Below are 26,657 nucleotides of genomic sequence, written 5' to 3'. Positions count from 1 at the left end.
TCCCTGTTGTGGTTGGATAGTTGATAACAACTTGCTTACTGTTGATATGCAATGAAACGCTGGGTGGCATTTACTGCACCTGAATATTCTGTGCAGGGGACATATCTTACTACATATTTATTTCATTTTGTAGCGTTTTTAGCAAGTTTCGGTATTATATGATAACGTTCCACCTTCTCTTTTACTCTTAGAAATATACAGGCTGTTTTTGCTACCGTACCATTTAATGATCTCTGTTATGAATGGCTGACCTCTTCAGATAAATGATTAACAACACCCCCACTAAAGCTGATGAATACAGTATGTGTGTGATTATGTAAACGTGGATGGTATCAGGGGTTTAACAGTAAGGGTTTTTTCCGCAGATTTTTACTTGCCTTGCCAACATTTTCACTGGCCCTTATGCAAAAAAAGTATGAATATGAAATTATTATTTTAAATAATATTTATGTATTCAAGGCTAATTTTAAACATATAGGCCCGGTTTCACAGACAGGGCGTAGCCTAAGCCAGGATTAGACCTTAGTTTAATTAGTAAATAAAAACCATGGTGATAAAAACAAATAAGGCAAGTGACATTGTTGAGCCCTGCATATGTCGATGTCCTTTGTGTTGTGAATGTTAGAGTATGTTACTCACACTAGTACTAAAGATTTTTTTCCTTTTGTTTCTCTCTCGTATGTGTAATATGAGCTCAGGTGAATTTTACACATGCAGTTTAATTAATCACAGAGCCGAAACAATGTCAACACAGAACAGCAGAAGGAGATCTCCCAGTCTTTATTCCGATCTGAGCCGTTAATCGTCAATGAAAGGCATCGCAGAGCGATGACAAATGTGCGCTGAGCGCTTCTGCCAAAACAATGACGGAACAGACTTCAGATGAGCTGCATTGTCGGCTTCCCAGGAGAAATTTTTGGTCCAAATGTTTGTCCACCCATAGAGCATTGCAACGCCAGATTAGGATCCTCATTACCATTCCCTGTAGTGGATTAGTCTCCTAGGGAGGTGCAGTGGGGTAACTATTAGCCCCTTCATCCCGTCCCTGGACCCCATGCTGGTGACCCAGACTGTATACTATCCATTTAAGAGACTTGATTTGAGGACTGCCAACTGGATTGCCAAATCTCCAAATGTCCTGACCGGACCTCAGGTGCACCATGGGGGGTATTTCTGTTCGTCCTTCATGTTAGTCAATTCTACAAGAGGTTCAGTTGCTAATATATTGTGGTTTGCCGTTTTATGCAGCAACAGATGGATGTTCATGGCAGGCTGCGTCCAATGTTCCCAAACTACTAAATGGGAGCTGTAATGAGAGGGAAAGTGTTCTTAATTAATTACTTTATATCCAGATTTGTTGGCTGGATTTGCTTGAAGCGCGGCACTCTGACAGTTGCTGTAGATTTAACATTTATGTTATTTTGCTTTGCAGACACTAGTACAGTTTACACAAAACACTTTATGTGTTTTATCATTATTCTTATGCTGGAAATGTAGTTTTGTTGAAATTAGAATCTAGTGATTGCAAAACTAAGCTTTGCAAAGCTTTTGGGTCAATTGTATGCATATGCCGTGCACCTTGTACCCAAGTTTTGATGACCAACTGGTCTCCAATCAGTGAAAATAAGTGCCCACAGGTCCCTGTTATTGATGACCACACGGATAGGAGAGTGGACAGTCCGTTAGCAGGCCAGCGCTCTCCAGTCACTCAATCTCACTCCCTGTCGCAGGTAATTGATTTCATTAATCAGTGCTAATCGGGAACACGCTCCGTATCCACCAGGAATCAAGTGGGCCTGCACAGGTGGAGGGACTCCCGCGGCATGCTGTTGAGTTGTTAATTGTCAGAAGTCCTTTAATTAACATTCGCCGACTGGACACATGAGGACGGACCTGCCAATTGATGGCAAGGGTCTGTCATATAGAGGGAAGCTCAAATGATTGCGGTACTTATTTTGCTTTAATATTCTCATAACCATGCTGCAAAACTGCATTTACAAATGAGATATGTGCTGCTGTTGACAGGTTTTAAAGCTAAACCTTTGCTTAAATAGCTTTTTTGCTATACCCACCGTGGCAAATATGCGTCAAGCTACGCCATTTTAATCCTTTTCCGTCTTCTCTTAAATAAACTCCCAGCAGGATGTGCGTTTTATCAGTTCCCTCACAATTCCAAGAATGCCGTTATTACACTCGGCACTTCAAGCTCTCTGTCGCAGGAATGTAAAGCTTACAGGCCCATTACACTCGACAGAAGGCTTAAGAAACAACCAGAACTTACAGGATGACGAATTAAACCCAAGGTGCCACCGAGCCAAACGGTAACCAAAGTCCCTGAAAAGTAACCACTGAATAATTCATAATACAAATGCCTTAGCCAAAAGGTGGTAGGTTTACAATAGGTGGGGCATGTATTATTTCCACCACACTAGATCATGAGTGCTTGTTTATTATTGTTTACATCGATTGTTTGCTTTACTGTGTTTTTGTTCGCAAAGATTGGAATGGTTTTAGAAGGTAAATATGATGTTAACACTATATCTTAAGGAATAGTTTAACCACAATTTTTGGAAATGTAAATCTTACATGTGTATATATATATATATATACAGTAAGTATAGTTAAGTTTAATTATATATTGTATATTATTTATTTTAATTACTTAATTATATATATATATATATATATATATATATATATATATATATATATATATATATAGTAAAATTGAATTAATAATTTTTTTATTATTTAAATTATATATATATATTATATTTTTTATATAAATAATTCTATTATGTATAACTTATTTTAATTATATATTTATATATATATAAATGTACATATTAAAAATATTACTATCTATAATTTATTATTGTAATGTATTTACATATATATTTATGTATATTTAATTAATTACAATTCATATTTTGAATACGTAGCGTTATCATGTTGACATTGTCCGCCCTATCTAGAACATCCTGCTAAACTGAAGTTCATACAAGTATATTTTTGGGTTAACTATGCCTTTAATTGTGCAAGAGAGAGTCAATGAATCTCTATATCTAACTGACTTTCAAGTCATGTTTGGCATATCTCTTACACAGTATTCTGTATTCAAAATTATCAAATACACCCCCCACAAATTCACCTCAGCCAAACACTTAAACGTATTAGCTTCAGCGGGTCACTGTTAACGCTTTTATCACTTAGATTTTAAGACAGTCAGACATCTTTTCTTATTACATTAGTGCCATTTTAGTTTCCCCTGAATGGGATGCACGCTAAATGAAAGTTACTCTAATCAGAGGCCAGATTTTATTGCCGTGCCCTCGGCGGCGAGGTTTTTATGACTGACTGTGGACCCGTGAAGAGCCGAGGGACGTTAGTTTATCTTTGTTGGTGGTTTTGATAGAGTGCTTGCTCAGCACGGAGGGCATTAGGCTCATTATTGTGCCGCTACTATCAGGAGATGAGACTTCAGCGTTACTGCGGGAAAACACAATATTCAGCCCCTCGCAGCGGGATCTTATTTACCACGAGTGTGCTGTGACAAAAGATGGCTTCAGCATCGATAAAACTGCACGGACGTTTGTGATTTTTATTACGTCTTGTTGAACTGTTGTTGAAAGTGCTGTAGCTATTTTCATTGTATAGCCATATAGCATTAGAAAACACTCCTTCCGAGTCGTATATATATCTCCACCTTCAATTTGCCAGCAACTTCTTTATTATTACTGGGCGGATGTGAGTGCATTTCCCCTGCTCATTTCCCTGTGTGCCAGGGGTAATCAGACTGTTGTGTCTAAGTGTGTGTCTCTCTCTTTCTCTCCGACTGCATGTCAGTAATGCTCCGCGCACACAATCTCAAGTCATTGCGGCACAGCCCGTCTTGGCTCTGTCGCTGTGCCAGTGTGCCAATCCTGCCCGGAGCTGTGGCACTTACAAGCCTCCTTGTGCTAGATAAAACATTCAATCCCAGTCAGTTTGTCACTTAACGGCTGTTGTCAGATGTCAAAACAAAGATTTTCGACATTACTTAACACACAGAGTGATCGTGTACAGTGTAAACTATAACTAAAAGCAGCGACGCAACTAACTTTACTTCATTTTTCAGTAGTGTGACTGCAGCTTGAGTGTTTTCAAAACAATGCAGCTTTTCCAACAACAATTTTTTCCAATGAGAAGCAATGTAGCGTGACAAAACTTTTCCTGTCACATTGTGTTGTGATGAACTTGTTAAAAAAAATAGATATTCTGTTTTGTAGCAAAATATTTAGTAAAATACAGCTGATCATCACTGTGTTATATACACTGAACAAAATTATAAACGCAACACTTTTGTTTTTGCCCCCATTTTTCATGAGTTGGACTCAAAGATCTAAGAATTTTTCTATGTACACAAAAGGCCTATTTCTCTCAAATATTGTTCACAAATCTGTCTAAATCTGTGTTAGTGAGCACTTCTCCTTTGCCGAGATAATCCATCCACCACACAGGTGTGGCATATCAAGATGCTGATTAGACAGCATGATTATTGCACAGGTGTGCCTTAGTCTGGCCACAATAAAAGGCCACTCTAAAATGTGCAGTTTTATCACACAGCACAATGCCACAGATGTCGCAAGTTTTGAGGGAGCGTGCAATTGGCATGCTGACTGCAGGAATGTCCACCAGAGCTGTTGCCCGTGAATTGAATGTTCATTTATCTACCATAAGCCGTCTCCAAAGATGTTTTAGAAAATTTGGCAGTACATCCAACCGGCCTCACAACCGCAGACCACGTTTAACCACACCAGCCCAGGACCTCCACATCCAGCATCTTCACCTCCTAGATCGTCTGAGACCAGCCACCCAGACAGCTGCTGCAACAATCGGTTTGCATAACCAAAGAATTTCTGCACAAACTGTCAGAAGCTTGTCGTCCTCATCGGAGTCTCACCCTGACTGCAGTTCGGAGTGGCAGATGGCAGACAGCGTGTATGGTATCGTGTGGGTGAGCGGTTTGCTGATGTCAATGTTGTGGATCGAGTGGCCCATGGTGGCAGTGGGGTTATGGTATGGGCAGGTGTATGACAACGAACACAGGTGCATTTTATTGATGTCATTTTGAATGCACAGAGATACCGTGACGAGATCCTGAGGCCCATTGTGGTGCCATTCATCCACGACCATCACCTCATGTCGCAGTATGATAAAGCACAGCCCCATGTTGCAAGGATCTGTACACAATTCGTGGAAGCTGAAAACATCCCAATTCTTGCATGGCCAGCATACTCACCGGACATGTCACCCATTGAGCATGTTTGGGATGCTCTGGATCGGCGTATACGACAGCGTGTTCCAGTTCCTACCAATATCCAGCAACTTAGCACAGCCTTTAACCCTCTGGAATCTGAGGCTGATTTGGGGCCTGGAGAAGTTTTGACATGCCCTGACATTTGTGCTTTTTTCAGTTGTTCATAAACATATTAATGGAAAAAGTGTCATTACACTGTATTCAGCACAAACTAGGCTACAATAATATGTGAGGAACATGTATGTACATGTTTGTGTTTTTGAAGGAATAACATTTATGCGTGGTTATTGAAAAAACAGAAAACTTAAGTCACTGAAATAAGGCCAAAAAAAGTATAGTAAATCTGTGTTTACTATACTTTAGGGTATTGGAGATTGTAGACTAGAGTTTTTTTCTTCAAAATTATGTAAAAATTATGCTGCCTACTCCTTCATATAAAACAATATATTGATTTAGTTTTTGTAAGACACTTTTTGCCAAGAAACACAGTATGCGTGGAGGCGTGAATCACCACTGAATAATGGGCCATTCTCACCTGAGAAGACAAAAGAATTGCATAGTAATGAGCTGAAATGACTTGCATATTAATGAGGCATTTCAGTCAGGTAGGCTGTGAAAAAAACCTTCTGTGATGTCTCAAGCTCATCATGCTATATGAAACATACAGAAAAATATTATTACAATATAAAGTAATGGTTTTATATTATACTTTAAAATATAATGTATTTCTGTGATGCAAAGAGTCTGAATATAGGCTTTTAGTTTAAAAGCATGCACATTTGGAGAAATATAGGATTCTCAAATGCTTATGTCAATTTTCTATACAGAGGAGTTATATTTATTTAATATTCATTGTCATTACTATGAGCGCTGGTGTTTTCAATTCATACTTGAAGTCAGAGGGCGCTCTCTGTGCATTTTTAGTCCACAAATTCATCTAAAAGAAGAAGAGGCTATTCCATGAATGGAGTTTCCAATTCATACTGCAGCCGGAGGGCGCTACAGAAACAAAAACTCATCTAAAATTCATCTACAGAAGAAAAGAAAACAGGAACTAACTGCATGTTAAAAAAGCACAACATTTTGTTTTTACTCTGAGTGTATACAAATAAAAGAAGATATTCTATAGTTTCAATTGATATATTACTTATGTCTCTATGACAAAAAATGACAGAGTATTTTAAGTCTGTTTTGCTGCAATGTGAAAAAAAACCTGCAAAACGCGCCGGCGCGTTTTCAGACCTCAGAGTGTTAAAGAGGAGTGGACCAACGTTCCACAGGCCACAATCAAAAACCTGATCAACTCTATGCGAAGGAGATGTGTTGCACTGCGTGAGGCAAATGGTGGTCACACCAGATACTGACTGATTTTCCGACCCGACCCCCCCCCCCCCCCCGGACCCCCCAATACAGTAAAACTGCACATTTTAGAGTGGCCTTTTATTGTGGTCAGCCTAAGCCACACCTGTGCAATAATCATGCTGTCTAATCAGTATCTTGACATGCCACACCTGTGAGGTGGATGGATTATCTCGGCAAAGGAGAAGTGCTCACTAACACAGATTTAGACAGATTTGTGAACAATATTTGAGAGAAATAGGCCTTTTGTGTACATAGAAAAAGTCTTAGATCTTTGAGTTCAGCTCATGAAAAATGGGGGCAAAAACAAAAGTGTTTTTAAAAGCGTTTATAATTTTGTTCAGTGTAGATGAGGGTGTTTTAACAGACATGTTTATCACATTTAGCATATTTATTTATAAGTTTTGAGTAAATGTGTACTGTGTATCCAAAATAAAAGTTTGTGTTTACATAATATATGTGTGTACTGTGTATATTTATTATGTATATATAAATACACACACGTATATATTTAACAAAATTAAAATATATTTTTGTTAAATATATACTGTGCAAATATTATGTAAACACAAACCTTTATTTTAGATGCGATTAATCCTTTGACAGCACTAAAATAAATACAAAATATTTGTATAATAATATATAAATAATGCTTACTATTATTATTGTATTTAATTAATAATTATATTATTTATTTCTATATTTATTATTAATTCCATTAATATGGATTATATCTATATCTGTCAACATGATAACACTATATGTTTAAAATATAAATTAAAATTAACCACAATTAATTAAATATACATAGAAATATATTTAAATACATTACAATAATATAAATATAATTAAATATTAATTAATTATTAATTAAATATATATTATATATATATTTATTAATTAGATATATATTAAATAATATTTAAAATAATAAAAATATTAATATAAATATATATATATATATATATATATATATATATATATATATATATATATATATATATATATATATATATATATATATTAGATCACATATTTTATCAATGATATTTTTTAAATAATAATAATCAAATGTAAAAATAACATTTATTTATTGTATTTATTCGCAAAAGGGAGGAATGAATTGGGAGCCAATCTTTGAGTTTCGACATCACCAGAGGGAGACGTACGGTCAACATGGACGACCCATCATCCATCCACCTCTGCCTGTTCTGTTCTAGCGTTGAGTGTGTGGTTTACACAGTCTAGCACAGGAACCTAAACGGCTTCCTCATTAGCTCCCCGCATGGGGTCCGGGACCGCCTGCGGCTCTCTGCATCCTCAGACGGAGTAATCCTGTCTCATTTCATGTCTTTTTGGTCTGCCATCTGACCTCTACCATCCCTGCCTGCTTGCTTTTATTTTACGGAGGCAGCTGAATGTGTTTTCAGACAGAAAGCCAGTTCTTCTGGTGGTTAGCAGCTGTTGACAGTATCCATGTGTCTGTCTAAGAGATGTAGATTTTGGCTTCCAGGGAGTGTTTGTTTATGGGTGTGTGTGTTTGTCCTTGAGTGGTGAATGACCATCACGGTGCAGTGTTTGAGTAAGTGCTGCTAGCTGTAGGTGTGTATTGGATGTGCTGTTTAACTGAAATTGTGTGTGTATTTGTGATTGCAGAGTGCAGCGGCAGCTCCGAGTCCTGTCCTTGGAAACATGCCCCCAGGAGAGGGTATGCCAGTCGGCCCCGTTCCTCCGGGCTTCTTTCAGGTACACACACATACACATACAAGCATATGCTGCATAGCCATGGAGAGCTATGATCCCAGCAGACTTAACTGCAATATACTGAAAGTATATTTAGCAAAATGCTCCTCTCTAGAGTTAATTTTTCTTGCTGTTGAGATATGGACATTTAATGGTTTTTCTGAGATAAATGTAATGTTACATGGCATTGTTTACAAGCTGTTTTATTGACGTCTTTCCACGGTTGAAACACTAATTGAGCAATTTAATGAGACATGATTTCATTTTTATTTCATGCTATAATTAGTAGTAAAGAGGAAGAAATGATCGGTTCCCGTGCACTTGAATAGAGGCGCTACAGCGATCTGTAACACCACATTAAAGAGCGCCAAAAACTTTCTTTATACAATTGACAGAATTTGAAATCTGAGACTTTGTTTCATATCAAAAGTATCAAAGCACAAAGCTCATTTTGATTTATTGGGTGGGAGGCACTACAAATAATGCTTAGGGAAGTTTGTTCATGCATCAACTGAAAACAGCATAGACTAAAAGATACATTCTTGGGATTTAAGAATCATTATTGAGATTTAATTAAAATCAAGAAATCAATACACTGTAAAAAAAAAAAAAAAAAAAAAATGCATGAAATGAAAGAGTGTGAAAGAGTATGAAAGAGTATTATTTTACAAATTACTGTTAATCAACAGCAAAATGATGCTGACATCACAGTAATTTACTGCTCTTGTTTTTACTGTGAATTCACAATATAAAGTTGTCTTTAACCATGATCTTCAACTTTGTATATTCATATTCAAATTTCTGTTCTAGCCAAGTCAGAAGTGTGAAAAATAAAAACATTTGTTAAAACAAAGACAAGCTAATTGGCTGATTTTTAGTTAGTCAGACTATTATTAGCGTTATTTCAACATAAAGATTTACCAATAATTTATTTCAAATTCATAATTGTTTGTAGATGGATATTTCACAATAGTAAAGCAGCTGCTGAGATTTATCTTTGAAAGGTGTGACATCATCTTGCAACAAAGGTTTTTTTTCTTCCATCACCTAATGAAGCACATCAATGCTCAACATACAAAACACAACAATGGTGACACTCAACAAATAATAATTGTGCAGTTATGTATATTGTTTGCTATGGATGGTCAAGTTGAGTGCATTGCACTCGTGTAGTATTCCTAGTATTCCTTGAGGTGTTGCATACTTCATGCACATTCATAATTTTAGTGTGGGTAGTATGGCATTTCTGAATATAACTGTAGTCTGTAGAGAATATCAAAACTTCATGCCAACAGTTTCAACTACCCATTTGAACATTATATGAGCTTTCCTAAAGCTCACACAGTCATAAACAAGCTCTATATGAGCTTGAACCTGTTTTCTTTTTGTCTGCTAGTTTGCATGCTAGTCAGATTGGACAGATTCAGAGTGACTGAGCGTGTACACACTCACATTCCTTGTCCACATCTTTCCTGGATTTTAGGACGAATGTGTCTTTGAATCCTATTAATTCTGTCTCAATGAGCCTTTCCGCACAACAAAAAAACACACACCTGTGGCTTAGTTCTTGAAGGCTGAATGGTTCATTCTGAACAAACGTTCTTCTGTTCATCCTTACGGACGCGGTACGATTGTGAAGTCCGCTTCAGAGAAAATAAGTGTGCCCTGGTGTGCTGATCTATGAAAAAACTGACATGTGCTTTTCTGCTGTTCACATTTAGGTGAGTCGTTTGCTCCTGCAAAACCATAACCTTTGACCTGTGAGAATCAGGAGTGGCTGTTTATGGCCTTGAATCACCTGTTTGATGGAAAGATGGGCAGATGTGATGTAACGCTTTGACCCAGATGCACGGGAAGGAAAACAGAAACTTCTTCTTGAGTCTGTGTTTACCGCCACAGTTTGTGTAACTCAACACCTGTGTTGACATGAGATATTGCTTTAGACGAGGAATTCTTAAATCAGCCCTGTCAGCTTAAAGAGCGCTCATAAATCAGCCGTCTTTGTGCGTAACTCCCCATCCTAAAGAGATGCGGTATTTGACACCCAGTGTGTTGTAATTGGTTTGATTAAGAGCGACAGGATTCCAACAGACTGACTGACTGAAGCAGATCTCGAAGCCTATGGCGGGGGGCACAGGAATCCCCCGCAGATCACTAATGGTGCTCGTCTAATAGAACGATAAGCTAAGAAGATCAAATCATCTTTCTTAAGTGGCTCAACAAAGGCTCATCTGCCTCCTGTGGTGTTTGACTTGAACAGTCTGTCTTGGTTATCAACATTTGATTTTGCTCCGTGTGCACATTCGCACGAATGTCGTGTATTTTGTATAGTAAAGGAGTAGTTCACCCAAAAAATGGAAATTTTCTCATTTACGTCATTTGACTTTCTTTCTTCTGTGGAACACAAATGAAGATCTATTGCAGAGCATCTCTTTTCTCTTTTCCGTAATGGTGTCTGTCAAGCTCCAAAAAATTTCGACGGAAGAAAGAAAACAAGCATGGAACGACATAAGGTTGAGTAAATGATGACAGAATCCTCATTTCTTTTTTAAACTACTTTAAACTATATACCATACTTTAAATAATGAACTAACCATTTTAAGGGGGACCTATAATGCCCCTTTTACAAGATGTAATGTAAGTCTCTGGTGTCCCCAGAATGTGTCTGAAGTTTCAGCTCAAAATACCCCACAGATCATTTATTATAGCTTGTCAAATTTGCCCCTATTGGGGTGTGAACAAAAACACGCCATTTTTGTGTGTGTCCCTTTAAATGCAAATGAGCTGCTGCTCCCAGCCCATTTTCCAGAAGAGGGCGGAGCTTTAACAGCTCATGCTTCGGTTGCTCAACAACAACAAAGCTGGAGAATCTCACGCAGCCAAAATGAGGATTGTCAGTAACGGTGTTCAGCCTTACATTGTTCAAATCGTGTCGACACTGATGGAGAGACTCAGGAAGAAGTTACAACTTTTAGAATGAAACTGGACGTTTCTGAATGGTTAGATGATAAATTTATGTAGTTGCTGTGGAGTTGATTCAACTCATCGACTAGCATGTGCCGTCATGTTAATCTTTTGTGCAAATCCCTCGTTGAATTGACCCTCGTTTGTGAAGCAGTCCGGCGTAAAATGACGGCATGGCAACAACACTCTACTACAACAACTCTTCCTCTTCTCTAAAGCAGCCCAACATGGCCTCACCCCTTTGTTGCATGTTCCCGGGGACAGGGTTATGTAAATTTTGGGGTTTGTGATGTCACCAGCCGGGGAAGAAGCTCGCTGTAGTCCCTACCAGTCGTTTGTTGTAGTCCTTAAAAAGCAATTTCCGTAAAAGAAAATATCTCCCTTTGCATTGAACTTTGAGCGTGGTAACTTTGCAGATGTTGTTTATGCTCAAACAGCAACATTACACACTAACTAAAGTTCAAAAAGTGAAATCATAATCAAGGACCCCTTTAAAGTATGTTGGCCATGTGTTGGTGAAGTGCTGTAGCAATTCTGATGAGGTTCAGACTAGCAGGGGGGCTCTGGGACCACACATGCACGGAAACGAGGTGAAGGATGTTGAAGCCGAGATGATTCCGGGGGAACGAGAGCAGAAGAGCAGCAGATGCATTATTAAAGGTGCTGCATCCGCATTCCGCTCCATTCCAGCCTCTCATCCTTAACTTTCTCTTCACTCCCACTCTCTCCTCTCTAAGAACACTGAGGCGTGTCATTTCTCACTCAAAGATGGTATTGTCCCCTGAGATGCTCTGTCTTGCCCTTAAAATGTGTTCTCAAAGCAACACCTAATTCCCAGCTGGCCCTCACCCTCCAGTGCCCCGTGGCTGATGGCATGACCTAATGTTACTTTCTCTCTTGGAAACAGTATGTGCATCTGAAGTAAAGATGGAATAAAATTCCACGAAACAGTGCCAAAATGTGAAATGCTAATTGGAGATTTTATTGCACAATTTGCTTATATAAACATAGCGAGATATAAACATGCTTTCCAAAATTATCTCACTTTCTCTCATATGATGCATTGGGAAGGCATTCGATTTTAGTGAATTTTAGAGAATTAGTTTATTTTAAACTATAAACATATATTTAAACTATAAACATATTTTTATTTAAATCTAATGTTTTGCACATGATTCTGTGAAGGTTGTGTTGAGGGGTAGGGGTTGAGTTATAAATTCAAATCAATGGAAGTTTATGCAATGTCCTCACTGACATGAAATGTGTGTGTGTGCACGTTTTTGTGATTTATGAGGACACAAATTTGTACAATGACTTGGGTATTACACTGGTATTACGACGTAAACAGGACATTTCATGAGTCCTCATATTTAAAATAGCTTTAAAAACATACTAAACAATGTTTTATTAAACATTCTGCATTTTTAAATTTTTTCTGTGATGGGTAGGTTTAGGGGGATAGAATGTACAGTTTGTACAGTATAAAAACCATTACGCCTATGGAATGTCCTCACTTTGATAGCAAAACTAATCTGTGTGTGTGTGTGTGTGTGTGTGTGTGTGTGTGTGTGCGTGTGTGTGTGTGTGTGAGTGCGTAGTCCTGGTAAACCCTACTTTGTGGGGTCCAAATATAGTAATGCCAGTCATTTTTGACCTTGTAGGGACAGGTTTTGTTTGTTTGTTTTGTTTTTTTTGGTCCCCATGAGGAAAACTATGGAAGCTTGTTTCCACCATGAAATAAAAATATAAAGAAGTTAATTGCAACTATTTATCTCATTTTTAACTATTTTCTCAGATTTGCGAGATATAAACTCACAATTGTGAGTTATAAAGTCAGAATTGTGTAATATAAAGTCAGAATTGTGTGATATAAAGTCAGAACTGCGAGATATAAACTCGCAATTGTGTGTTATAATGTCCAATTGTGAGGGGAAAAAGACCCCTTTTTCTCAGAATTGCGAGTTTATATCTCACAATTCTGACTTTATATCTTGCAATTGCATGCGAGATATAAACTCGCAATTCTGAGAAAAAAGTCTTCATAAGACGCAATTGAGAGTTTATATCATGCAATTCTGACTTTATAACTTGAAATTGTGAGTTTATATCTTGCAATTCTGAGAAAAAAGGTGAAAAATAATTGTGAGATATAAAGCCAGAATTGCATGATGAAAGCCTGCTATTGGGGAAAACAATTCAGAATTTCCACTTTATATCTCGCAATTCTGACTATAACTTGCAATTGTGAGTTTAAGTCTCGCAGAAAAGAAGTCAGAATTGTGAGATGCAAACTCGCAATTGTGAGAAAAAAAGTCAGAATTGCAAAATAAAAAGTAGCAATTTTTTTTTTCTTTTTTCTTTTTTTTAGTGGTTTACAAGCTTCCATAGAAAATGGCTTATAAATCATAGAGAATTATGTTTTTAAAAAATGCAGAAAGTTTTATGTGAGGGTATTGTTTAGGGGTAGTGTTAGGGAATAAAAAATACAGTTTGTACAGTATAAAAATCATTGTTTATGGAAAGTCCTCATAAAACATGGAAACCCAACCTGTGTGTGTGTGTGTGTGTGTACATATATATTTAGTTAGTTATTTGCCAAAATCATCTGTATCATTTGATTATCATTTGATTGATATTTATATTTATCAAATATTGAAAAATATTTCCCTTTTAAATAGATTTGTTGTTGTTAACTATACAATAAACTTCTAAAAAAGTACCTACTATTGACTAAAAGTATTAGCTACTAACTAGTAAGTACACTGTAAAAAAGAATTGTTGGTTTAGCTTAAAAAAGTAAGTTACCTGGTTGAATGATTGAATTAGATGCAGCAAATGGATATGTTGGACATTTCTAACATGACAGCTGATGAAAAACTAGCAGCATTGAGCACAAAATAAACCACATCACTGTCTTTAAAACCAGAAATGTGATAGTATTTCAGCAAAAATACGATGTAAACATCGTCAGAATATCAAGTGATGGAACAATACAAAACTAGCTTTCGTGGTAAGGACGGCACACACAACACACTCAGGGACGCTGGGGGTATTTTCATTGAAGGAGGAAACAAGACCTTTTACTCATTGTTTGTAGTAAGACTCAAAAACAAATGATCGAAGCATCTGGTGGTGGTGGCCTTATGAATCCATGCACCAAAGGTGTGGATGTTGTAGTTTGCTCGTAACTTTGAAAACATAACAATAGTTTCCGATTAGAAGCTGGGTACTGTCATTGATCTAATTCGTGTTACTATCAAAACACATCAAAATCGAATCATACCATACCCACCTGTCCAAAAGAAATACTGCAACCATGGCATCATCTTTCAGACCCTATGACTCTCACATTTTGACTCTCACATCGTGGAAAAGCAACACCGATATTAATTCGGGGTTTTAGCTCTTTTATGATCCAGCCTTTTTTCTTTTCTTTATTTATAGCCCTTTCTAAGACTGTCTTTCTTTTTGGTCGATACATTTCCAGTGCCACTTGCTGTCGGTTCAGAAGGAAAGTTATGTTGTTGCTGTTTGTCTGTCATTCTCACGCTGACTCATACGAGACACACGCTGATGACGTATGGTGTCTGCGGCTGCGCAGTGGTATGCAAATACACATTGACCAACAGGCAACAGATGCTATCGGACCGTTCGGACTGAATGCATTGATTGAGTGAACATTTTATGGTCCTACGCCTTCCACAGTTGACAAATATTTATAAAAATACATTTAGACCGCTTAACATAGTTTCTGAAGAGAGTCGCCTATTGCACCTTTAACCCTTGGAGTTATGATGGGGCCTGGAGAAGTTTTGACATGCCCTGCTTTTGTGCTTTTTCAGTTTTTAAACTTTTGACACAAGTGTCATTACTGTTTCAGCAAAAATAGCTACCATAATATGTGAGGAACATGTGTGTACATGTTTGTGTTTTGAAGGAATCTATGCGTGGTTAGAAAAAACAAAAAACTGTCTTTAAGGCCAATAAAAGTATTTAAATTGGTCACAAGACTTTTGGGTATTGAGGTTGTAGACTAGAGTTTTTCTTCAAAATTATGTAAAAATTAGTGACTACTCTTTCATTTATAACAATATACTGATTTAGTTTTTTAAGACACTTTTTGCCAAGAAACACAGTATGCGAGGAGGCGGAATTCATGAATAATGGCTCATTCTCACCTGTGAAGACAAAAGAATTGAATGTAATGACCTGAAAAGACTTGCATATTAATGAGGCATTTCAGTCAGGTAGGCTGTGAAAAAAAACTTCTGTGATGTTCAAGCTCACATGGTATATGAACATACAGAAAAATTGTATTACAATATAAAATAATGGTTTTATATTATCTTTAAAATATAATGTATTTCTGTGATGCAAAGAGTCTGAATATAGGCTTTTAGTTTAAAACATGCACATTTGGAGAAATATAGGATTCTCATATGTTTATGTCAATTTTCTATACAGAGGGTTATTTTTTATTTAATATTCATTGTTATCTCTATGAGCGCTGGTGTTTGCAATTCATACTGCGCGGAGGGCGCTCTGTGCATTTTAGTCCACAAATTACCTAAGAAGAAGACGATATTCCATGAATGGTGTTTACATTCATATACAGCCGGAGGGCGCTAAAGAAACAAAAACTCACTTAAAACTTACAATAGAAGAAAACAACAGGAATTTACTGAATGTCTTCCAGAGAGCTAACCATGCTTTTTCATCCAGATAAACAATTTTCGGCAATAAATACCGATTGAGATGTGAATCATGTGTTGTCTCTGATTTGCCTGAAGCGCTGGCTCCGTGGGCGTGGCCGCATAGTGGGTAATGAGCTGAATCACGGACTTCTGAATGGCTCTCTTTTCATACAGATTACATAAACACAGAATGTTTGTTTGATTTGACTTCACGATTTAAAACGACATTTCAACGTTTTGTTAGACATAAGTATGAATTTTTTGTGATTAGTATTCCTAAGTTACAGTTCATTTTTGAGACATCAATGGACTTCGTTCAGAGGGAGATGAGAGATCACGCATCATGTTAGTTTTCTTTATTTACAAAAAGACAACATTTTGTTTTTACTCTGAGTTAACAAATAAAAGGAGTTTCTATGTTTCAATTGAGTATTACTTAGTTTCTAGACAAAAAATGACAGAGTATTTTAAGCTGTTTTGCTGCAATGTGAAAAAAAACCTGCAAAACGCGCCGGCGCGTTTTTAGACCAGAGTTTAAAGGTGCCCTAGAACTTTTTTTAAAACTTTTTTGTTCCCTGAATGTGTCTGTGAAGTTTCAGCTCAAAATACCCCATAGATTTTTTTTAATAAATTTTTTTAACTGCCTATTTTGGGGCATAATTAGAAATGAGCCGATTCAGGGTGTGTGGCCCTTTAAATCTGGTGCTCCACGCCCCAAGAGCTCGCGGTTGCCTTAAACAACATAAAAAAAGTTCAAACAGCTAATATAACCCTCAAAATGGATCTTTACAATGTGTTCGTCATGCAGCCTGTCTAATCGCGTAAGTACAGTGTTTATTTTGATGTTTACATTGATTCTTGAATGAGTTTGAGGCTATGCTCCGTGGCTAACGGGCTAATGCTACACTGTTGGAGAGATTTATAAAGAATGAAGTTGTGTTTATGCATTATACAGACTGCAAGTGTTTAATAATGAAAATAGCGACGGCTCTCTTGTCTCCGTGAATACAGTAAGAAACGATGGTAACTTTAACCACATTTAACAGTACATTAGCAACATGCTAACGAAACATTTAGAAAGACAATTTACAAATATCACTAAAAATATCATGTTATCATGAATCATGTCAGTTATTATTGCTCCATCTGCCATTTTTTGCTATTGTCCTTGCTTGCTTACCTAGTCTGATGATTCAGCTCTGCACAGATCCAGACGTTAATGCCTGTCCTTGTCTAATGCCTTTCATAATGTTGGGAACATGGGCTGGCATATGCAAATATTGGGGGCGTACATATTAATGAGCCCGACTGTTACGTAACAGTTGGTGTTATGTTGAGATTCGCCTGTTCTTCGGAAGTCTTTTAAACAAATGAGATTTATATAAGAAGGAGGAAACAATGGAGTTTGAGACTCACTGTATGTCATTTCCATGTACTGAACTCTTGTTATTTAACTATGCCGAGGTAAATTCAATTTTTGAATCTAGGGCACCTTTAATACAATGAAGGCGATTGGTTTAATCAACAGAAACTCAAAATATTATGTTATCTGAACCGCATTAATTATCTAAGTTGATTTGACAAAATAAAAAATGTTGTGATAACAAATTACGAAAATAATTTTATAACAGTGTATATGCCCTTTTTTAAAGGGCAGTAGTTCACTATTTTTCTTTCATGATGTGACATGATATTTCTGATCGAAACAGAACTTTCAGGAATTGATTGGATCGTGATAATTGGATCATCCGTTTCAGAGGCGGAGCAAGTTAATTATATTTTGATAAAGATTCTTAAGACAGTATTAAGAAAGTAAACTGGGTCAATTTTAAAGTCATGTTTGAAAGTATATTCCCGAACACAGCTGGGTTGTAACAAATGCGTCCTCCTGTTCTGTGTGGTCAAATGAGGACAAGTATTTGCTTTAAGCTTAAAGCTCAGTCAGTAAGAAGAAATCCACAGATCCGTCGGGCTTGTGAATGTGAGTGAGAATGCAGATTCTTCAGAATGCATATATATGAGATCTGCTCCTCAGATGACTGTATTGGTGGGTGGAAGTTTCAGTAATTCAGGCAGATGGTTTGTCAGTCAGGTGTTCTGCAGATGCTCTGTGGCGGCTCTACTGCAGCACATCTGTGCTGGAAATGATTTTGTGTCAGAAACACTCATTGGATCATCCAAATTGTAAACTTTATTCTTGGCTTTCACCAGTAAAGGATTGAGATTTAGTGCCATCTGTTTAATCCAGTTAAATCAGCAAACGCAATCAGAATGTGTATGTTAATGCATAAATATATACATATTAATATATACAACATGTTCTACAACCAGAGCATATGTGATGAGACATGCCATTAGTATTGCGGCATTGTTGAGGTTTTAATGATGGAAAATATGATAAACGGAGAATGCAGTGCTGAGCGTTTCAAGTAAGTTTTTCAGTTTTTTGTCTTTGTTGTAGTGAATGAGCCTCTGCAACAGTCTTTGTCTGATTTCCAACAGACTGTCATTAGATCAAACAGTGAAGTTTAGCGTAACAGTGCCTCCCAAAGGCCCGAGAGCCTCATAACACTGTCACTCAACCATCTGTCTTACCTTACTTCACTTGTCTTTATCGCTTTTGCTGAAGAATATTTTAAACTGGTGTTTTGGTGATTATTAGTGGATGTATAAAGTCAGTTCATCACATTAACTTTGAACATGTTGCATTTTGAACATCACAGCTATTATTGTTTTATCTTTGTGTGTGTGTGTGTGTGTGTGTGTGTGTGTGTGTGTGTGTGTGTGAAAAGTAATCGAAACCGATATTCAGAACCTCTAACCGACGAGAAAAACAGACTTGGCAGATTTGAATGGGATTAAAATCGCAAAATACATCTGTGAAACACAAATTTCTCTAACATCCTCCTGGAAAACTAGTCCTGTCCAATTAGGGCTTAAGTGTCTAAATATATTTTTGGGTGCTCGGCCTTCCAATCAACTAATTTTTTTAGCTAAATTTTGCTCTGATTGCAAAAACCATCGGTATCATTTGATGTATGAATTTGAGATTCAAAAATATAAAATGCATGTTGTATATATAACACATATAATGCCTTCTTAAATAGATTCATTGTAGTTAGCTATACAATACGTTTTAGTCACTTGAGTGACAACTATTTTTCTTTCGTGATGTGACATAAGGGAAATTGAACTTTTGTTCATCAGGAATTGATTAGATCATGATCGTTTTAGAGGCGGAGCAATTTATTATATTTTGATAAAGATTCCGAAGACATTATTAAAGGGATAGTTCACCCAAAAATGAAAATTATCCCATGATTTACTCACCCTCATGCCATCCTAGGTGCATATGACCATCAGACGAACACAATCCGAGATATATTAAAAAATATCCTGGCTTTATAATGGCAGTGAATGGGGCTCCAGATTTTGAAGCCCAAAAAAGTGTAATTGTGTACAGTTGTTGCCGGAAGCCAATTATTATAGTTTATAAAGTTTTAAATATGGATAATTTTCTTACAAAAACCCATCGCTTCGCTTCAGAAGGCCTTTATTAACCCCTTGGAGGGATTACTGTGGATTACTTTTATGATGGATGGATGCACTTTTTTGGGCTTCAAAAACTAAGTTACTATTCACTACCATTATAAAGCTTGGAAGCTATATTTGGATATTTATTAATATAACTCAGATCGTGTTCATCTGAAAGAAGACAGTCATATACACCTAGGACGGCTTGAGGGTGAGTAAATCATGGGGTATCCAATTAAGAAAGTAAATTGTTATGGTAAAAAAATATTTTAATGTTTTGCTGAAAAATGTGCTTGAGCTATTTTCTTTGAATCAAATGTAGTGACACTTTTTGATCATTTTGTGCTATAACAGTGATTGGTGTCTTTGCATTCTACTGGGCAGAACAGGGGTGTCCAGCAGCACTTAATATTTCATACGCATAATTTGATGTAACTTGATAACAGGGGATAGATGGTACTGCAGCAGGGCTGGAGGCCTTAGAGATCCTGCTGATTAGAGTCAGAGCGAAGCATGCTGGGTATTACTCTACTTAGAGTGTGAGACACTGCTCTCCCACCAGACTAATGGAGATGATTCACCCAAGGGAAGCTTCAGCTCACTCTCTAGTCTCCATCTTTATCCATGTTTGCAAGATGTTTTATTTGCAATGATGTGCAAAACTTGTAGACATAAGAACATTCGATGGATGTGCTGGGTCAAAAAGCTTTGAGAACCCTCAAAAGTACACCTGCTGTACCCTTTAACGTTGTCAGAAACATATTTATAACTTATCTAGTTATATTAAGGGTGCAGCGGGTGTAGATTTTAATGTCCTGCCCCAGTGACAAAAAGCTGACACATTTAAATAGTGTACATCAAATGGTGGTATTTACTTATTTGTATATTTATTTATTTATTTGTGGGTTTTTTTATTATTTAGGGATACTCAATATAATGGTAATTCCTGTATCACAAATATTATCCTTTTTAGGAGTGCACTGATATTGAAATTTGATACAGATGAGCTGAAATTCTTTTTTAATTTAATTATGGCAAATAACCGATAAATACTTGAATTTATGTATCATGATATTATAATCTACATTATGAAAGATGCGTAAATGTTTCTTTGAATATTGGCCGATAAAAGATATGGTAAGGATATATCTTGCATTATCATTTTTCAAATTGTTATTATTGGTCTGAATATGCCTATATATATTATATTATGCATCATAATACTGTAATATATTGTATGAATGATGGACTAATATTAATATAATACAAATGTTTTAATTGTATAAATATGTTATTATTATATTGCATCATAATATTATAATGTACCATGAACAATGGATTATATTATATTATATTATATTATATTATATTATATTATATTATATTATATTATATTATATTATATTATATTATATTATATTATATTATATGCTTTATAATACTGTCATGTATTGTATGAATGGACAAATATTAATATAATACAAATGTTTAATTGCATAAATATTATATTATTACATTGCATTATAATATTATAATGTACTTTGAACAATGGATATTATATTATATTGTATTATATTATAATTTATTTATTATATTAATATTTGATGTCTTGAACCATGTGTAGTTCTAGATTGGAAGTCTTTAAAACAACAAACGAACAAATATAGATTTTTTTATTATCAGTTATCGGCCACAATAAAAATAATTTTCATCATATCTGCCGAAATTTCTTTACTATGTCGGTGCATCCTTGATATTAGTCTCTGATGCATGTTCACTTTGTTATAAAAATAGACTAATCTACAGGCACGTACGGACACACTCCAAATTCCAGCCTTAAGCCGGATCACCTTCTTTGTGCCTTTTTTGCCAAAACCTGTTAGAGAGATGAATGATTGTGCCGGTGTGTTATTTTTAGAAAGCTTAAGCCATGAATTATGCAGTGGACAGATATTAGATTAGATGAATGGCCTGTTCCATTTTATTCTGGCTTTTAGATATTAGACCTGAGCAGGTATTCATAAAACATCATAGACCGGAGCCGATGATCTGGGGTCCGTGCTTGTGGTCAGCGGCGATATTTATACAGTACTTTAAGGGATTTGGTTCCTGATCAGCATGGCTTGTAACCTGAGGGTAGTAAACATGGACTGAGAATGTACTCTCTGCTGGTTCTACCTGTAAAGAGACCTTTCTGTTCACCTCAGTGAAGTCCATAGACCTCACTCATCCATTATTAAAAAGGACAAATGCAGGCCTCTCACCTTGGTCCATAATTAATCAGTGACTGTGAGGTGTCCAGGGCCGCAGTGAGCATGTCAGACAGCATTGAGCAACTGAGCCAGATCCCTGAGAGCATGTACCGCTTCTCACATACAGTGACTGTGATACAGCTCCCGGCAGAGAGACAGATACATGAGCGCCCTTTCTAATCTGGGTACATCATGACCAAGATTTTAGAAATGAAAAGTCAGAGATCTCAAATTTTTTTCAGAATACGGTTCAGCTATACTGTCCATTTAAATGATATGGAGCTACTGTATACTGTATATAGCTGCTTTTCCACCACAGGAACTTTCCTCAAGAACTAGGAACTTTGGGGTGGTACTCTGTGTGTTTTGACCACAGGGTCCAGGGTCTAAATGAAGTTCCGGGTAAAAATTTCCCCCTCAGAAAGTCCCTGCTCGCGAGGTAGTACGTACACTTTCAAAGTTTAGGAACTTCAGGGGTGGGACTTGGGTGCTGAACATGCTGATTGGTTAATTTCATGCAGCATTTTGATTGGTTGAATCCACACAGCATTTCAACCACCATTTTTAAAAGTCTGTTGTGGTGTGTGCAGTAAGAGTTGTTTGCTATTTGAATCATAATGGAGTTTAAAAAAATATAACCGATGGACCAACGATGATGATCAGGCTTTATTAAGCTTATATGCGGTGGACAAAATCCAAAGGGAACTGGAAAGTCGCGCACATTCTTACGTCACCGGACTTAACCCTCTGGAGTCTGAGGCTGATTTGGGGCTTGGAGAAGTTTTGACATGCCCTGACATTTGTGCTTTTTTCAGTTGTTCATAAACATATATATGACAAAAGTGTCATTACACTGTATTCAGCACAAACTAGGCTACAATAATATGTGAGGAACATGTATGTACATGTTTGTATTTTTGAAGGAATAATGTTTATGCGTGGTTATTGAAAAAACAAAAAACTTAAGTCACTGAAATAAGGCCAAAAAAAGTATATTAAATCTATGTTCACAAGACTTTTGGGTATTGGAGGTTGTAGACTAGAGTTTTTGCTTCAGAATTATGTAAAAATTATGCTGCCTACTCCTTCATATAAAACAATATATTGATTTAGTTTTTGTAAGACACTTTTTGTCAAGAAACACAGTATGCGTGGGGGCGTGAATCTGCATGAATAATGGGCCATTTACACCTGAGAAGACAAAGGAATCACATAGTAATGATCTGAAATGACTTGCATATTAATGAGGCCTATCAGTCAGGTAGGCTGTGAAAAAACCCCTCTGTAATCATGTCTCAGCTCATCATAAACAGCAATACTGTGAAATATTATTACAATTTAAAATAATGGTATTCTATTATATTCTTTAAAATATAATGTATTTCTGTGGTGCAAAGTGTCTGAACAATTATGTTACCTCTATGGCATTTCATATAGGCTTTTAGCTTAAAAGCATGCACATTTGGAGAAATATTGATGGATTCTTATATATTTATGTCAATTTTCTATACTGAGAAATAATATTTATTGTCATCACTATGAGTGCTGTATACTGTGTTTTTAATTCATACTTGCAGCCGGAGGGCGCTCTTTACACCTTTAGTCCACAAATTCATAATATAAAGAAGAAAAGGAACTAGAAACTAATGGCATGTCTTCTAGAGATCGCTAACCATTGCTTTAACATCCAAATAAACACTTTTCAAGACAATAAATACACGATTGAGACGATGAATGCATGTATTGACTGAATTTGCGTGGCCGCATTAGCGGATAATGAGCTGAATCACAGACTTCTGACATGGCTCTCTTTTCATACAGATTACATAAACACAGAATGTTTGTTTTCGATTTGACTTGCACGATTTAAAACCTGACATTTCAACATTTCTTAAAACGTAAGTGTCATTTTTTTTGTCATTAGTATTCATAAGTTACAGTTCATTTTCTGAGAACTATCAGATTGGACTTCGTTCAGAGGGAGAGGAGAGATCATGCATCATGTTAGTTTTCTTTATTTTACAAAAAGCACAACATTGTGTTTTTACTCTGAGTGTACACAAATAAAAGAAGATATTCTATAGTTTCAATTGATATATTACTTATGTCTCTATGACAAGAAATGACGGAGTATTTTAAGTCTGTTTTGCTGCAATGTGAAAAAAAACCTGCAAAACGCGCTGGCGCGTTTTCAGACCTCAGGGAGTTAATCTTCACGGTACTTTAGACTGAGATGGAAACGCAGACAGCAACAAGTTCCTGGGACAAATTTTTCTGGGTAATTTCGGTGGAAACGCAGCTTATGTCTGAGACAGGGTTGCCAGATCTGCGCAACAAAACTAGCAAAATGGTAAATTAAAAATACCCCAAAACTAGTCCAGTTTGATTTTCTCCTTTGGGGGGTTAGGATGGAGCACCAAATTTGTCTATAATCAACCCGTGGCAACTATTTAAAAGTATCCCAGTTCTGCGGGAAAACCACAGACTTGGCAACACTTGAAAAGTAATGGAAAACAGTTAGAAACAGTTAAATATGGTTCTAATTTTGTTCTGCTCTAGAATATTTCATTGATTTTGTGTAGAGTAAAACTTCATGAGAGAAATGTTCTTTTGAATTTTGTAATTTTTAAAAATCAAATGGTTCAAAATGGTCTGAATGATTCATTAGTGAATCAATCTGAATAAACATTATTTTAACCACAAATGCAGCAATCACTCTAATGGAAAATATATTGTCAAAAAGAGCAAGAACCCTGAACACATATGTGAAATGTAAATCTAATAGTTGAGTCACTCTAAGTGATAGAGTATTCATGTTTTATTGATGTATCAGCCAGTATGGATCCTAACTGAAAGTACTGGAGCAGCATGGTGTTGCTATGGTTACCTCCTTAGGTGATCACGACTGTTTGACGGCACATGAAAATCCAGACTTTGACTAACTACTCTTACTTTTTTGTTTACTGAAATGTTCCTTATGTAGTATTGAAGTATGAAGTATTAAAACTGTTGACCCCCCCAACCTTTTGTTTTTATGTCAACATCTCTGTATTTCTCCCTGTAAGTTATAAGAGATGCACACATATACAGAAATGTGGCTGAAATTTTGAACATATTCATCACATTCAGGTCACAACATTTTCTCTCTCCAAATCTACGTTCTCTTTGATGAACAAAGAGATGCATTTTCATGAAAACAGTGTGAAGATGTCTAATTTTCACATAATAATGACTGACTCTCAATGAACCTCTTATTGCCCTTAATTATCTATAGATGTTGGCTCCAAAACAGACTGGCCCCTTGTCTGAGCTTTGATCTCTAAAATGAGACTCTGAGCGTGACCACCAAAGCCTTGAACTGAACAATTTTAACTCTTCACTTGTTTACAGAAATGACAACTTGTACAATGTCACAACAAGATTGTTTGTATAAAAAGTTGGGGGACAGTAACAAAGAAATTAAAGAAATTAATACTTTTATTTTTATTATAGTTCATCAGCACAAGCCGCTTGTGAAGGAACACAGACTGGCTGTATGACACTTGAGCAGAATCTCAATTGAGATCGCTAAATTCAAACATACATGTTCGTTGGTATTTTCAGATCATCTACGCTTTTTTGGAAGTGTAGAGATGTAACCGGTCCTACTTGACCCGCTCCAAGTGGAATTCGAGCCAGCATCTCCGGCATGGGAGGCGGGTGTGCTAACAATGACGCTAAAGTCGTCAGTCGCTACAGCGCCTCTTGAGGCTGGGGAGTGAGGTTTACACGCACAGCTCTTAGTAGCTTGCTTCCGTTACATTCGCCCCCCTAAATCTCACTCCCATCCAGGTCACGGCACTAAATGTAACCGGTCCTACTCGACCCACTCCAAGCGGGACTTCGGCATCTGGCATCTTCGGCATGGGTGGAAGGCACGCTAACAAGGACGCTAAAGACCGCTAGCGTCAGTCTCCAGCGTGCCTCTTGAGGCCAGGAGAGTGAGGTTTACATGCACAACTGTTACTAGTAGGACTGCACGATATATCGCATTAGATTATCACGCGCATTTCGTCAGTAAAGCCGGTTCCCTGATTACCACTAAATCGCCATCACCTGCTTTCAAATGGAGCGGCATTTAATAGACAGAGCCGTAGATCACTGAAAAGCCACGCAATATCGCGTTCATTATCGAAGGCGATTCATCTGCGATATGAATGCGATATTGCGTGGCTTTTCAGTGATCTACGGCTCTGTCTATTAAATGCCGCTCCATTTGAAAGCAGGTGATGGCGATTTAGCGGTAATCAGGGAACCGGCTTTACTGACGAAATGCGCGTGACAATCTCATGCGATATATCGTGCAGCCCTAGTTACTAGCTTGCTACCGTTACACTCAGCCCCCTAAACCTCACTCCTATCTAGGTCACGGCACCAAATGTACTCGACCTGCTCTGAACAGGATCTCAAACCGGCATCTCCAGCATGGGAGGCGGGCACGCTAACAAGGACGCTAAAGACCGCAGCCTCTAGCGTCAGTCGCCAGCGCGCCTCTTGAGGCCAGGGGAGTGAGGTTTACAAACACAACTCTTACTGGCTTGCTTCCATTACACTCACCCCCCTAAAACCTCATTCCCATCTGGGTCACGGCACCAAATACTAGCTTGCTTCTGTTACAGAGGGAGCAAGCATGGTTGCCAGATTGCAAAGATTAAGTAAAACCGGCAGAAATTGCATTCATTTAAGAGAAAAGCTCTGATTGGGGGATTGAAACTCTTGATATCTGGCAACCCTCTAGCATGAAAGCATATAGAGGCTTGTTAAAATAATAGT

General features: G+C 37.0%; 1 protein-coding gene across 5 annotated transcripts in view; it reads left to right on the top strand.

Moving 5' to 3' along the window:
- The window catches only part of ssbp2b (single stranded DNA binding protein 2b), a 91,620-nt gene that overhangs the window by 52,243 nt on the left and 12,720 nt on the right, over positions 1–26,657 (top strand). For all 5 annotated transcript variants that reach the window (XM_048181087.1, XM_048181085.1, XM_048181086.1 and 2 more), the window contains one exon: positions 8,315–8,404. In XM_048181087.1, the coding sequence (XP_048037044.1) occupies positions 8,315–8,404 (90 nt within the window). The remainder of the gene's footprint in view (positions 1–8,314; positions 8,405–26,657) is intronic.

The sequence above is a fragment of the Megalobrama amblycephala genome, linkage group LG2 (genome assembly GCF_018812025.1).
Source record: "Megalobrama amblycephala isolate DHTTF-2021 linkage group LG2, ASM1881202v1, whole genome shotgun sequence".
NCBI classification, from domain to species: Eukaryota; Metazoa; Chordata; class Actinopteri; order Cypriniformes; family Xenocyprididae; genus Megalobrama; species Megalobrama amblycephala.
Note: the sequence above shows the minus strand (reverse complement) of the source record. Positions and strands in the feature narration are given on the sequence as shown.